Source organism: Eublepharis macularius, chromosome 6 (genome assembly GCF_028583425.1).
Source record: "Eublepharis macularius isolate TG4126 chromosome 6, MPM_Emac_v1.0, whole genome shotgun sequence".
NCBI lineage: Eukaryota > Metazoa > Chordata > Lepidosauria > Squamata > Eublepharidae > Eublepharis > Eublepharis macularius.
The window spans coordinates 22,837,411-22,851,709 of record NC_072795.1 but is presented as its reverse complement, the minus strand read 5'-3'; the positions used below and the strand labels follow the sequence as shown (position 1 = coordinate 22,851,709).

At 40.4% G+C, this 14,299-nt stretch overlaps 1 protein-coding gene across 1 annotated transcript in view; it reads left to right on the top strand.

Moving 5' to 3' along the window:
- The window catches only part of SKIL (SKI like proto-oncogene), a 37,201-nt gene extending 28,431 nt beyond the window's left edge, over positions 1–8,770 (top strand). Inside the window, exon 7 of the mRNA XM_054983027.1 lies at positions 1,618–8,770. Coding sequence (XP_054839002.1) covers positions 1,618–1,779 — 162 coding nt within the window. The 3' untranslated portion in view covers positions 1,780–8,770. The remainder of the gene's footprint in view (positions 1–1,617) is intronic.
- Positions 8,771–14,299: the final 5,529 nt, after the last annotated feature.

Sequence of the window (14,299 nt, the reverse complement as noted above, 5' to 3'; positions counted from 1 at the left end):
AAACTAAAGTTCATCACGAACTGGGCGGGTTCGTGGAAGCCCACTTTCCGTGACCTTCCACAAACTTGTCTGTCAGTTTGTTTGGCTTGTGTTTAAACCCCCAGATCAGCTGCTTGTCGAAGATCTCCCCGACAAGCAGCTGATCCAAGTCTGCAGGGGTGAAATACCCCTTTTTCTGCCGCTATGAAGCGGCAGCAAAAGGGGCATTTAACCCCCCCCCCATCAGTTACTTGTCAGGGAGATCCCCGACAAGCAGCTGATTGGGGGGTTTAAATGCCCCTTTCTGTGCTGCTGCACAGAGGCAGGGAAAGGGGCATTTCACCCCTGCAGGCTTGGATCAGCTGCTTGTTGGGGATCTCCCTGACAAACAACTGATCCAAGCCTGCAGGGGTGAAATGCCCCTTTTCCTGCTACTGCCAAGCTGCATGGAAAGGGGCATTTTAGCCCCCCAATCAGCTGCTTGTCGGGGAGATCCCCGACAAGCAGCTGATCCAGGGGGGGGGGTTGAAATTTAAACCCCATGAACCACTAACCAGTTCGCGAACTGGAGCAAGTTCGTGAAAGTTCGTGGTTTGTGAAAGGGGACAAACCATGAACCTCACGGTTCATTTTTTCCCCATTTTGTGCCCACCTCTACTTGTCATATATGCAATCGTAATCTACAATAAAAATATTAACTGGGAGATTAACTTTAGACAATTATGGCTTCTTCTGTTAATCTGCATCCTCAGTCGTTTCTCCTTCTTGAAAGGTGGCTTCCTTTAGCTTTGGTTGTCTTTAGGTTTCTGGAATTCTGGTGCCTGATCCTATGCACTTGGTTGCCTCTGCATAGCTGTTTTTCAGATCATCTTGTTAGTTACGTTGGCTTGAATCTTGACTATGATTGCTGGCATAAGGGGTTTCTGCTTGGAGCAAAAGTAAAGGGGCTTCCCCCCGCCCCCCCGATTTCCCACCCTCCTATGCTATTCTGAGAGGTCTACCAGCATCCAGGTCAAAATTATAGGAGGCATAACAGGTTGGGAGTTGAGGGGTGGGGGGAGAGTAAATCAGAGTTTGTTTCCATTCGTGCTAATTAGATTCAAGCCATTGACCTTAGTGTCAAATAAACCAGTAATCAGTTTTGAAAGGCAAAAATTGGATTAAGAATTTCTGCGAACAGTGCATAGCAATGTGTGTTTCTTAGCCAGAGGCCATCACATTCTCAATACCAATTCAAAATTACAAATGATTGAACATCAGTGAGGCACACAGCATATAAAAACGAACCTTAAACAAGCTTCATATTTCAGGTGAACTGTACATAATGTGCAATATTAAAAACCTCTGGGGGTGTTTTTTCATAAGTAGTCATACGAAATACATGCATTTGTTTGTATTTATGAAATGCATCGAGCTGGATGCACAGATTATGCTCCATTTAAGATATGTTTCCCTCTGTATTGGCCCCAAACATCCCATGGTTGCCACTCAAGAGGTGTGGCCATACCTCTGTCATCCTGCCCCACTGCATCCACGCACAGTGTGTCGTTTCAGAAACTATTACTTGACTCTACAGTTACGTATCTGGATGCATTCAGAAGTTCTTTCAGTGTTTTATTTCCTTCTTTGAATCTACAGTTGGCAGAGCTGAGGCAGAGGCTGGATCACGCCGAGGCAGATAGGCAAGAGCTGCAAGATGAACTGAGACAGGAGCGGGAAGCAAGACAGAAATTAGAGATGATGATCAAAGAGTTGAAGCTTCAGATTCAGAAGTCATCCAAAAGCACCAAAGGGAAATAAGAGTGCTAACAGGGGTGCATCTGCATTATCCCAAGAAGGGTTTAATTTGTTGAAGAGAAGGCATGGATCAGCAGAGGTATTGGGAATGATCCACAGGGAATATTTCTTGTGCAGGCTGCATCATTTAGGTAGGAGATGTGCCCTCTTAAGCAACTTCGAAGAAGTTTTGCACAAGAGGAATTCCCAGTAGATTGTACCCAATGTATGCATATAAATCTGTATCAAAATATTTCTGTACAATTTACAGACTGACTAAAGATCTGTATCTGCTGCTGCTGCTCTTTTTTTTTTTGACAGTTACGAGCAATGTGGAAACTTTGTGTTTTACGGTGCTCAGTGTTCATATTGCCAGTTATCTTGAGGGCTCTAAACCATTACTGAAAGCCACTTCCCTTTATTCAGAGTATACAGCATCCATGTTACATGCTTTATGTTGCCTGTAATCCTCTTACATAAATAATACTTTTATACTTCCAGGGATCTAAACCATTTTTGGTTGAAGAGAAATTGTTCCCGTGCATTGTTCTTCTTTGATATTTTATGCTGCCACAGAGAGAGAATTGATGGCTGAAAAATATATTCAGGAGTTCCAACACTTTTCCAAATGCCGATTATTTTTTTCAAATTGTTAATTTACTGCTCTTATGCCAACAGTTACCTCTTTTGAATGCTTTAATGAAAAGAGGATTGCTGAAATGGAGTCCTAGACATTTTTTAAGTTCCAAAAACCATTGGTTGACTCTCAGTTTATTTTCAAGAGAGCCTAATGGCTGATTTCACATTTTGATGCTGTCCTTTGAGCATTACTAAATACTAATGGAGCTTGAAAATGCCAGTCTGAGTTGTAGAGTGGCAATTTTAACCATCATGTGAGTGGGTTACTGTACCAGCAATAAGGGTTTTGTGTGTGGGTTTTTTCACGACTGCCTGGAAGTGGGCAGTCTTGGCATTTTATAGTAGTAAAGCATTGAGGCTAGAGCAAACAGTGACTATGATGTTGTGAAAGTTATTTTTTAAAAAGGGCAGTGTAGACATTGCTGTCATTTAGAAAGGAATTAAACTGTGCAGTAGATAAACTGTTGTTTCTCCTGCAAGGAAACGTTAAAGCCTTCAGTGGTGCATCTGATGTCAGTATCACAGTAATTGTGGTACCACTTCACAAAACATTCAGTTCAGAATTTTAGTGATTAGAAATCAAATGAGTTCACGGACGTGAGTAAAGGATTTAATTTTTTTTAAAGTGTAAAGATCTTTATTGGGCAAAATTTTCTTAGTGGAAAAAGCTGTGAGAATCTCTTGATTGTTGGTATCCCTCCATAAAGTAAAAGAAAAGATAGTATTGTTTTATAGGTGATGCTCAATAGGTTACTTCCATAGATTATTTCAGTGCAAGTAGTGTAATCACTCAAAATTAAATGTATACTACATCAGTTTGAGGGGAGGATAGTAGAGAATTTGTTGGATATTATGATGTTCCCAAAAGCGATTTCAGAACATTGAACTTAAATAGAAACATGAGTAATATATTTTGCAAACATTTTTGACTTCTTTGCCTTGATCTAGCTATAGGTATTGCGTGAGACTTGATAGCCATGAACACTGTGTGTGGGGATGCACATTGCAGTATGAGTCTCTGTGAAGAGCTGGCAAAGCAAGCAGTGAAGCTCATTTATATGTATGCTGAACATGTGTTTACAGGCCCTTCTGAGCATGTGGAAGCCCACATGTGTATGCAAATCTCCCTGGCTGCATTTGGACACTTTGCATTTAATTCATTGTAAATATCATTTATATATGTATAATTTCAAATAGCTAAATTTGTGCTTTTAAATTGTATCACTTATTATTTCCATTGATATATGCTACTTACTGTAAAAACCAGAGAGTAAAGCAATTCAAAGAACTGACAAGAAGAAAATGTTTGGCTTTCATCCTAAAAGGACCAGGAGTGCATACTTGGCTGGTCTCTCTTGCGAGGGAATTCCAGAGACCCACCACTTAACAGTCATGATAGTTTGGCCTCTGTCAGTCCAGGGACCTATAATCCTCATTGCTTGATTTGCCATTCTGGAGGGTAGGGACATGACAGCTCATATGTGAGAGACCGTCCCTCAGATGTCATGTGCTCAGAGTTTTAAAAGTAAAAGCCCAATTTATAGAAGCCATTGTAATTTTCCCAAAATCAATTCAAAATGTTGCATGTAGCCCTACACAGCAGCTGAGCAACCATGTTCTGGTTTAGTTGAAGATTCCGGATTGTCTTCAAGGGCAGCTTCACATGAAGCACATTAAAGCATTCTAGCAGCTGTTTCGAGAGCATTGAGAATACTGGGGAGGTCCTTATGATCAAGAAAGGGATGTAGGGCATGGAGCACTTGAAAATTTCTGCACAAGAAAAAGGAGAACAGAAACCAAAAAGCAACAACATAGCCTCTGAATTTTTTTTTTTTTTAAAAAAAAATCTTGGTCAGAGATGATTCCTGAATAACAAGAATACAGATGGATCCGGGAACTGCGCTCAAGCTACAAACCTTACATTTGAGAGAGAGAGAGAGAGACAGCAACCTCTAATAAAGGTAGACACAGCAGCCTTTATTAAAGGTAGACTTCCTGAATTGCTTGGCGTCCCACCATGTGCAGCTCCTTGTACCAAATGAGAGAATTTGCGCAGCCTCATCCATTTTCCAGGCATTCACGGAGGTACCTAATTGCTGCACTTGGATCTGATACGAAGTGTAGTAAAACTTGAGTGTTTCTTGCATATGGATGCTCCTGCCCACCTTTCCCAAGATCTGGTTAAAGAGCACAGAGGATAGAAAGGCGAGTTTCTGGGCCAAATCCAAGAACTAATGAAGTAACGGTGTGAGTTCTTCCCCATGCGCTCAGCTTTCAACCCAACCCACGAGGCTTTTAAAAAAAATCCTGGCCCAGTAAAGTGGAGAGTTTTGTGGTCAGATGATAGCCAGTTGCTGAAATGCTTTAATTTATTCTGCCTGAAAGCTGATCTTAAGCTGCTGCTGCTAAGTGATATGTGCAGCCACTTCCCATAGTCAGTGTTTCTCTAGGGTGTGGATAAAACCATGAATGATTCATATTCAGTCTGAATAACTTAAAATTCTGATGTGTTTTGCGTTATCTGCTGTTCCAGTAATGTTGCGGTGCTGCTGAAGAAATGGTTAAAATATGATGCGAAATAGATTGTTTGGCATCCTTTATTAAATATTACACTAGAGTGAGCAGATAGGAGAATACTTTCTATTGCCATTGTTGAATGTTTCCCTTTAAAAAAAAAAAGAAAGAAAGAAAGCAGATAAGCATCTTCCATGTGGGCCATGTGTGTCTTATAGAGAAGGGATGTTTGTTCTTAGGAAAAATCATCTACTATGAAATGTTCTTTTTGCATGCTTAAATACTTTGTTCCCGTTAACGCATCATGTACAGTTGTTGAGAGGTACATTTGTACATCATATGGGCCTATTTTATACCATCAGTTGTCCTGGGAAATAGCCCCTGAACTTTACTTGTTCAAGAGGTAGACTAGAAGCTTTCGGCTCTCTTTGATCTTGGGGGGGGGGGTTCACTTACACTGTCTTGCAAATAAACCAAGAGGCTTGGTGGAAACAATTGGGAATTCCTGGTTTAAGTGGTCAGTGGGCTAGTGTAACAGCATAGAGAGAATGGCTGAAGCTTGATTGTATATGTGCTGTTTTCACTTCTAAAAATGGCGGGGGGGGGGGAATTTAAATAATGGCAAACACAGGGTGAGGCATGTTCTTAAGTTGCCCAGCTCTGTGTTGTATTGTCAGTGTTTGCTGCTAGATGTCACCATTTTCTTTATCCACAAGAGAAGGGCCAGTTCGAACATTGATTGTTTCTCACACAAGTTGGCCCAATTGTTTCAAAAGACATCGTTATATACAGAGATAGAAGATAGTAATCAGAAGCATGTCGCTCTTGGCCAGCAATGTTGCCTGTTGGCTGTAGGAAATACTGCTGTGACCATGGAGGTCACTGACAATGAATTATGGTGGTTAAACGACAGTCTCCATGAGCAAGAACTATAATGTCTGACTAGGCGTTGAGGTGAGACTGGAACACTGAGAAGAACGTAGCAAATGTGAACTTTGTTATGGGATAACTGCATTCAGTGCCTGCTTTGCCTCTCTAAGTAAAAGGAGAAGAGAGGAACAGCCTAGAATTACTTAAATTCCTCACCGGGGGAGTAATCTTTTTGCTTTTAAATGGGCAAAATCCTTTCTGAATACAGCTGCAATAGAATGTTTTTTTTCTGCCAAAATTTCCAATGTTGGTTAATGAAAAATGGTTTTATAATATAATTTTAAGAATCTGTCAATATGTAACCCATATTGGTATATTTCTATTCCAAGTCCAATGGGACAATTAAAATGCATGGGATAGCATGTTTCTACAATTGCTACAAGGATTGGAACTGAATCAATGGTTTTGAGTAATTTTTTTTTGAAAAGTATATTTGGGAAATACACTGAATTGGTGTGAAAGAGAGAATGCAACCTTCAGATCATTAAAAATCACAAATTTTGTTTTTGAAAAGGCTGGCCCATTTAATCAAATCACCATTAAAAATTGAACGTTGCAGCCTTCTTTACAGAAAATTTTCATGTAGATATTAAGTAATTCATACATAGGTGCCATAGGTGTCCATAGTCACCGAGAGATAATTTTCTAGTAAAATGTAAATATCTATGTTTTAAAGCAGATAGTTTTCTTACATTGATATCTCGACATGCAGTACTTTATGGGTGAATTGCTCCACTGCCTAATATAGCTTGAATTGTGTACAAAGACCTTGCCTGTTTTTGGAGGCCTATGACAAAATAACCTGTCCATGTTACTCTTCGCATGCTCATTTTGTACGTTAATTATTAATGAAAATTTTCTTTTCCCTTTTTCTTTTTTAGTTTTGCCAAAGTATTGGCCTCTTAGATAGGAAAACTAGCTTCCCTGTTTGTCCTCATTAAAGTTTCTGGGAAAGGACTAAAATATTTTTTTAAGCTGAAGTTTTAAGCAATGCTTAGAAGCAAGGCTGCTCAGCACTTTTTCTTCTTTTTTTTGAGAACACTTCCTGGTATTCCTGGGTTTTAAACTTGAGAGATTTGTGTAGAGTACATCAACGAATTTGTGCTTCCCATTGCGGTGGCCCTCAGGCCAGACTTTTCCACCCAGACTTGGAAAAAGAGCCAGCTCTTTAATGTTAGATTTAAACATTTTAGAAAACTTTCAAAAGCATGTTCAGGCAAAGTTGCGCTTTTCTTTTTGGTAGGACTCCTGTCCCTTAGCTTGAGTGTTTGAGGTAAATATGGTAGATAAAGGGAAATATTTTACGTTCTTGGGTTAATTTTATTATATATTTAATATATTGAGAGTTGTAAAATCATTTGTACATAGTTCCAGGTATTGAAACCCTCTCAGTAAGCTGCGCAGAGATCTTCAAAGAGGTTTGCACACTCAGTGCAGCTTATTCCCACATTCTCAGACCCACAAGCAGCTGTACTTCGACGATCTCCTGGGCTTCAGTTTGAAAGAGCTATGCAGAATGTCTTTAGTTATATAGCAGCTATATGGATGGCTTGCTGCTATATCTTGGGGCCCCGTTCCTAGGATCATGTAGCTGCCCATTTGAAAAAACTTTCCAAGTCAGTTCCCTAATTTTTTTTTATCATTAGAAAGGTATAAACATTGGTTATTTTAAATTATATATATGCACAAACAGAGAGAATATTAAAGTGTTTTAAAAACCCTAATAGTGTGATGATGCAACAAAATTCTTAAATATACTTGTGCTTGAAGTAGTTCAGTTTATGCTGCAGCTGTAAAATATTTCTGCCCAACACAGAGTAGATTGATCTCTTAATGATATTTTCTACAACTTGTTTGTTCATTGTGTCAGTGTGAGGCAGTCCACCATTTTCCTTACTATAAAGGGGGGGGGGCTTTATTTGGTTAATTTTTTTGTTGCAGGTGCCCTCTTAAAAGGCCACTCATTTGCAGGTTGCACAACTGTACTTTATAGTACATCTACAGTTTAGGATAGTTTTACAGTGCTTTGAAACAAGTTTTTTTTTAAAAAAATGTAAATGATTATCCAGTTAAGTCCATTACTTTCTTCCTAATACCTCACTTGGAGAAAAAGGAAGCACAGTTGTATCCAAATTATTCTAGTGGTGAACACACACCAATTACTGACCTAAGTGTTCTGAGGCAGCTGTGTTGCCTTCCAGAATAAGCTGGCATGTGACTGACCATTTATTTTTGCATGTTCATGGTGCTGTCAAAAGTGTGTGTTGATTAATACATCTTAATATATTGCCACAATCTAGAAAGGCAGCTCTGCATATTTGATAAGGCTTTAGACATGTTCATTGGGCAGCAGCCTCTGTTTCCTGTCACAGCAAATCACTTTTTGAAATTTTGAAATTAGTTTGCAGTGTACATGCGGGTTGCCTTTCCTTTTAAAAAGTTTCACGGAAAATGAAAAGCCCTTGGTGAATCCCTAAAATGCCTTTATGGATTGTGGCCAGAAACTTCAAAGAGAATAATTTAAAAAGTATAATTTACTGAACATTTATAGAGCCTGTGCTCCATCAAGGCAACAAGTGCAATGACCAAGAGAAACACACTATTGGCACGTCCCAGCAGTTTTCGATGTTTTTGCCAATGATGTACAGTTCTATGGTTGGAGTTGCTGTGGTTGCATTACATAACTCACACAAAAACTGTCCTCTACCTCATGTGATACAAAACAGATATTTTCTATGGTTTTAGTAAAATACAAGATGCATTTATCTGGTCACTTAGTTTACAAATCTTGAATTCTATTTATTGAAACATGACATACTGTGCTCTTAGCTTATACCTCAATCGTATTTTGTGCAGTTTTCCATTTTTCATGCATTGTAAATACCCTGTATAGATTGTGGATCCACATACAAATAAACAATTCTAATGTCAAGCCCTCTTGCTCTCTTCTGCTTTGTGCTGATAGAGTGTGAATTGAATGTTGGTTCAAGGCATTTGTTAATGCTAATAATGTTGTGTAGTGGCTGTGTACCATTAACTAGTTTTTTCAGTGGCCTTGGTCAGCAGACTGGTTAAGGCTAGAGGCCATTTAGAACAGGCTTGAGACAGGCACTGCTTACTGTTTTAATGAATATTTTTGTCCCACTCGATTCAGCAAGTTCTGCAGATTTCTTAAAGCAATAAAACCTGTAAAACCTATTAATCTAGGCAAAAGTAGGATGTGTACACACCATGAGTCGTAATCTCTTTATCAGTCCTCCAATCCTAGTCTTTTTTCCAGTCTTATCCAAGCATAATTGTTCCTCCCTAGAGCTGAGAAATCAAAGCAATACACAGACACGCTTTTGAGGCTATATATAGATCTCTTCCTCTATGAAGCTGCAAAAGTCTGGTCATTGTGTAAAAAAAAATCCCTGGTGAAACCCAGTTGTGCTTTTTTTACAAATAAATTTACAGTCCTGAGGACCACCAAAAATGCCTCTCTCTTTGTTTCTGTACTGAGTATGTGGGAAAGGTAACTTGTTGAGCAGGCTTGAGCTGCTCCAAATGAAAAATAGACTCCCAGTTGATGACTGGTGAACAGAACATGAAGGGAACTTATCATTTGTACCCCACCTTTCTGCCTTTACCAGGGCCACCAAGGTGGCTATCAGATTAAAAACATATAAAACCAAACAAAAACATCAGGAAAAACCAAGCTAAAATACACATACAAAACATGAAATCAACAATTAAAATGGGTCAAGGGAGGGAATCCCTGAAGGAATACCAGATGAAACAAAAGAAGTCTTTACTCACTAATGGAAGATGGCGACAAGGCACGTCTCTCTGGGATGAGACTTCTAGAGTGCCCTGACTGAGGTCAGTCCCTCCACTTGAAGCCAGCTGGGTGACCTTGAGTCAGTCAGAGCTCTCTCAGCCCCCACGCTCCTCTCAGGGTGATTGTTGGGATAATAACATACTTTGTAAGTGGCTCTGAGTGGGTGTTGAGTTGTCCTGAAGGGCGATATATAAATTGTTGTTCTAAGGATGCTACACACCTAATGTCAGAAGGTAGGGGACACCTAAAACTGGGCTTTAGAAGATGATTTTAATGGTTTGATAGGTTCATAAGACTAAAAAAGTATTTTCACTGGCACCAAGGCTTACCTGATCACTAACATGCAGTGCAAGCCAAATTCTTAAGTGTTATATTGAGGAAAGAACCGAATATGCATATCAGCATTAGCATGCTGGCTTGGGGCAGGGAGACCCCAACCTTATTGAGCCTGTGGACACCATTGGAATGTTGAGAGCAGTGCATCCACAAAATGGCGGCCGTGAGGACATTCCCCTTGAAAAATCAATCCATGCTGCAATAAGCAAGAACACTTTCTGCGTCTCCAATCCCTTTTTGCCTTCTCCCCAGCTGAAACAAACTCTGCAGTCTAAAGAGTGGATCCCACTGCAATTGTCTGCTTTGTGTATGTTTGGCAACCAGTACTTATGCACAATGGACCCATACAACCTCCCTCATAATCCAACAAGAAACTATTATTATTACAAGGAAGAAAAAGTGTTAATAAGGAAAGCCAACAATGCTCTACCATTTACTTGGGCTTTCTTAGAGGAGGGGGATCCTGTACAAGGCTGGGTGTGACCTGGGTTCCCCCAGGAAGTGAACAAGGACCACCTCCGCTCAAATAATAGGTTTAACAAATTGGAGTGCTGAGGCCATAGAGGCGAAGGAACAATCTCTAGGTTCCTTGCTGTTCTCCTCAGAAGGACCAGAGGCTAGATACTCCTTTCTGTTCCATGAGCTGTAAGTGGAGCATGGGTACATGTGGTGGAGAACGAAGGGCGGGAATTGAAACCCCAGACAGCCTCTGTAAGACCTTGTTGCTGAGCTTCTGCCTCACCCCTTTCTTGCATAACCCTTTTAAGCCTGGCTCAGAGGAATGAACCAAAGGGCAACAGCCAAAGGGGTCTTGGGCCTTCCACTCTTAGCCTGAGGTATGTTTGCCAATTCTGGCTTAGGACAGTCCTGGATGTTTGAAGAGTGGAGGAGCTTAGCAGGGATGTGATAAGTAACAAATTATGCAACAGCAAACACATCAGGGGGCGCCATGGAACCCTTTGGCCATCAAGCTGGGGATAGCTGCTCTCAGAGTGCTGGTTCATAATTGCATGGACATCCCTGGCTCGATGAATGCAGCATTACATGCATGTATGAACACGTCATCACAGATCAAGTATCCAAGGTGCAACTTTCATATTTCTTACTTCATTTCTAGCTCACCATTCTCCTCAGTGGGGACCCAAATACATTCAAGAGCCAGTCAGCAAGAACTTGAGAAGTCAAGTGGAGAAGTGTGTGAACTATCTCAGAATATGGGCAGACTTTGAAATTGCCCATATGTAGGATAACAGGATAAGGATTTGATGGCATCTGCATTTATGGATTAAGAAACATGAACAATAGAAAAAAGAGGGGTTTTGTGACTAAACTAGAATAAGTGTGACTCTAGAAATGATATATACTTGTTGCGGAGAAAAATGGAACTCAACCTGTAGTGTAATCTAGGTTTGTTGTTATTGTTTTCTTTTCCCTTTCCCTTTTAATTATATAGATATATGTATTGTTAGTGTGCCATGTGTTTTTTCTTATTCTCTGTGTTTATTGTTTATTATGTTATGGTGTATAGTTTAAAGTTTAAATAAAGAAAAATTTTAAAAGGCAGAAATTGCTCACAGGAGTTGCACAGTTTTTAGCCCTTAGTGGTACCCTATAAATTGTCTGCAGTGCAAGGAAATTCCACTAGTGGTCACTACAGGCATGCTTTATATGCAGAAAGAAACCCAAACTTTGATAGACATTTTTTTAAAAAAAGCCTGTTGAGTTTTTGGCCTATATAGACACTTCTTCATAATTCAGGTGATGGGACACAGAGAGAAGCTTACTTTCTGCCTTTAGCATGAAGAACCAAGGTCTCGTTTCAGCAGTTTTTAAAACTACATTAAATGTGACCTGAACGTGTTAAAATAATATGAATTTTAAAGATGTTATGCTGGGGATTATGAATTACAGTCCCAGCCCTAAATGTATTACTACTCCATGTGGGCTATGGATGACAGCATGAGGAGAATTCACTGGCATGAGGTTGTAGTTTGTATTTAAATATATACATATGTTATTACAATGCCCTTTTGAGTGGTGAGGGGGGGAAAAGGTCTTCAATGCATAACAGCATGCTCTAATTTTCAGAGTGTAGAACTTGGTATTGAATGTGGAAACTGGGAGAAAACCAGCCCAACCACTGAGCCCTTTTGGGTCTCTTTGCAACAGTTTTCTCAGGGCTGGTTCTGAAGGATGATTCTGCCCAGGGGTCATTTCGTAGAAAAGGAGCAGGAGGAACTCATTAGCATAACTCATTAGCATATGCCACACCCCTTGACATCACCAGAAGTGCATCATTAGCATAACTGATTTGCATATGTCACACCCCCTGACATCACCTATCCTGGCTGTTTTGGACCCAATCCTGGCCATTCAGGGCTGAAATTGGGCCCAAAATGGCAAAAGGGGGGCTGAAAATGGCCAAAAAGAGGCCCAAAATGGTCACGATCGGGCCGCTGCTGAGCGAGAGAGTGATCCACCACCCATCAGAGTTCCAGTCCAGGCCATTTCAGCCCCAATCCAGGCCGAAACGGGCCCAAAATGGCTGAGTCAGGTGGGCGGGGCTACCTGTCATGTGACCTCTTTGGGAAACTGCCAGAACTGCGTTCCAGCGCTTCCCCCTCAAAATGAGCCCTGATTCTGCCACCAGTAAGTTCCTCTGTGCAAAACAGCCCCGGGGGGATGCAGCCAGCTGGAGACAGGCAAGTCTGATAGCCAAGTCTGGAAACTACTGCTCAGTAACGTATTACATAAGCCTTTTTCCTGTTACAATCCTCATAAAAATCACTGTCCCAAAGCAGGGATGGCATCTGTAGATGTCATGTTACATCCTTTGTGTGATTACAGTCCCAGGAATGACTAGGCCGCTCTTCAGGGCAGGATTTATCCCATCCATTCTTACAAGGAGCTCTGAGTGCTATACTCATCCTCTTTATCCTCTGTGAAATAAACTAAAGAAAATGTGTGACCAATTCTGGATCAACTTCATGGCAGGGTGGGGATATGAATACAGATCTCCCCAGTCCGGCATTCTAACCACGATGCTACACCAGCTCTCATTTCTCCAAGCTGTAAAATGGGAGTAACAGTGATCTAACAGGGTAAAATTCTTTGCCCTACAAACTACACCCAGATAGTCATCCTTCTACTATTAGCATGTTAACCATAGAAATGGGAATGCCGATACAGTGTGTGTGTGTGAGAGAGGTAGCGTTTCTTGCAGAAACAAGATGCATAATATTTGTTCTTATGAGATGGGTCATTTACTTTGCATGATCCTGCTAGTAGTTTTTTGGCTCATGAGAACCATCAAAATCCCGTTATGATTTGCACCTGATACTCAACCCTTCTGGAATTGAGAGTTCTTAATAAGTGAACTCCCATTGCTGGGACGTCTACAAATAGGTGCCCTCTTGCTCTCCTACTGCCTCACACAGAAAAGGCTCAGTGAAATTAGCTCCTTAATCTACTACTGCTGCTTTTCTCCTCCTTTTAACATATCATGTCCTTGGTCTTTCCTGTGAGATGCACCCTACCCCCTCCCATTTTAGCATCTGCCAATGAAGCTATGTCTCAGGTTTGGTTGTCTTGGGAGGAACCTGTCAGGAGCAGGGCCTTTTCTGTGGTGGCCTTGGAGTTGTTCCCTAGTCCTCGACAAAGTCTGTGAGCATTTTTCTTTGCACCTTGTGTATAGCCCTGTGAAAGGGTTTTTTTTTTTACATTTTAAATTAGTGTTTTATATTTGTCTGTTTTGGATTTATTATTAATTTTATTTTATAGTTTATAATTTATTTATAATTTTATTTATAATATCATTATTATTACATCAGTTTGGTGTAGTGGTTAAGAGTGCGGGACTGAAGGAGAACTGGATTTGATTCCCCACTCCTCCACTTGAAGCCAGCTGGGTGACCTTGGGTCAGTCACAGCTCCTTCAGAGCTCTCTCAGCCCCAGCCACCTCACAGGGTGTTTTGTTGTGGGAATAATAATAACATACTTTGTAAACTGCTGTGAGTGGGCATTAAGTTGTCCTGAAGGGTGGTATAATGTTATGATATTATTATTATTATTATTATTATTATTATTATTATTTTTCCCTGTAAATTGTACTCTGAACTTTTTTTGTGTGTCAGTCAAGTGCTCTAAAAATAGCGTAGGTAAAATAAATAAATGTAGATTTCAGAATCTAGTGAAACATTTTTTTTCCATATGCTTATTCTTTCAGAGGTATTTCCTTGCAGGAGATGCAAGTTTGTGTCAAAACCGGTCTTGTGTTGAGACAGTTAGGGGGGATTCTAGAAGCA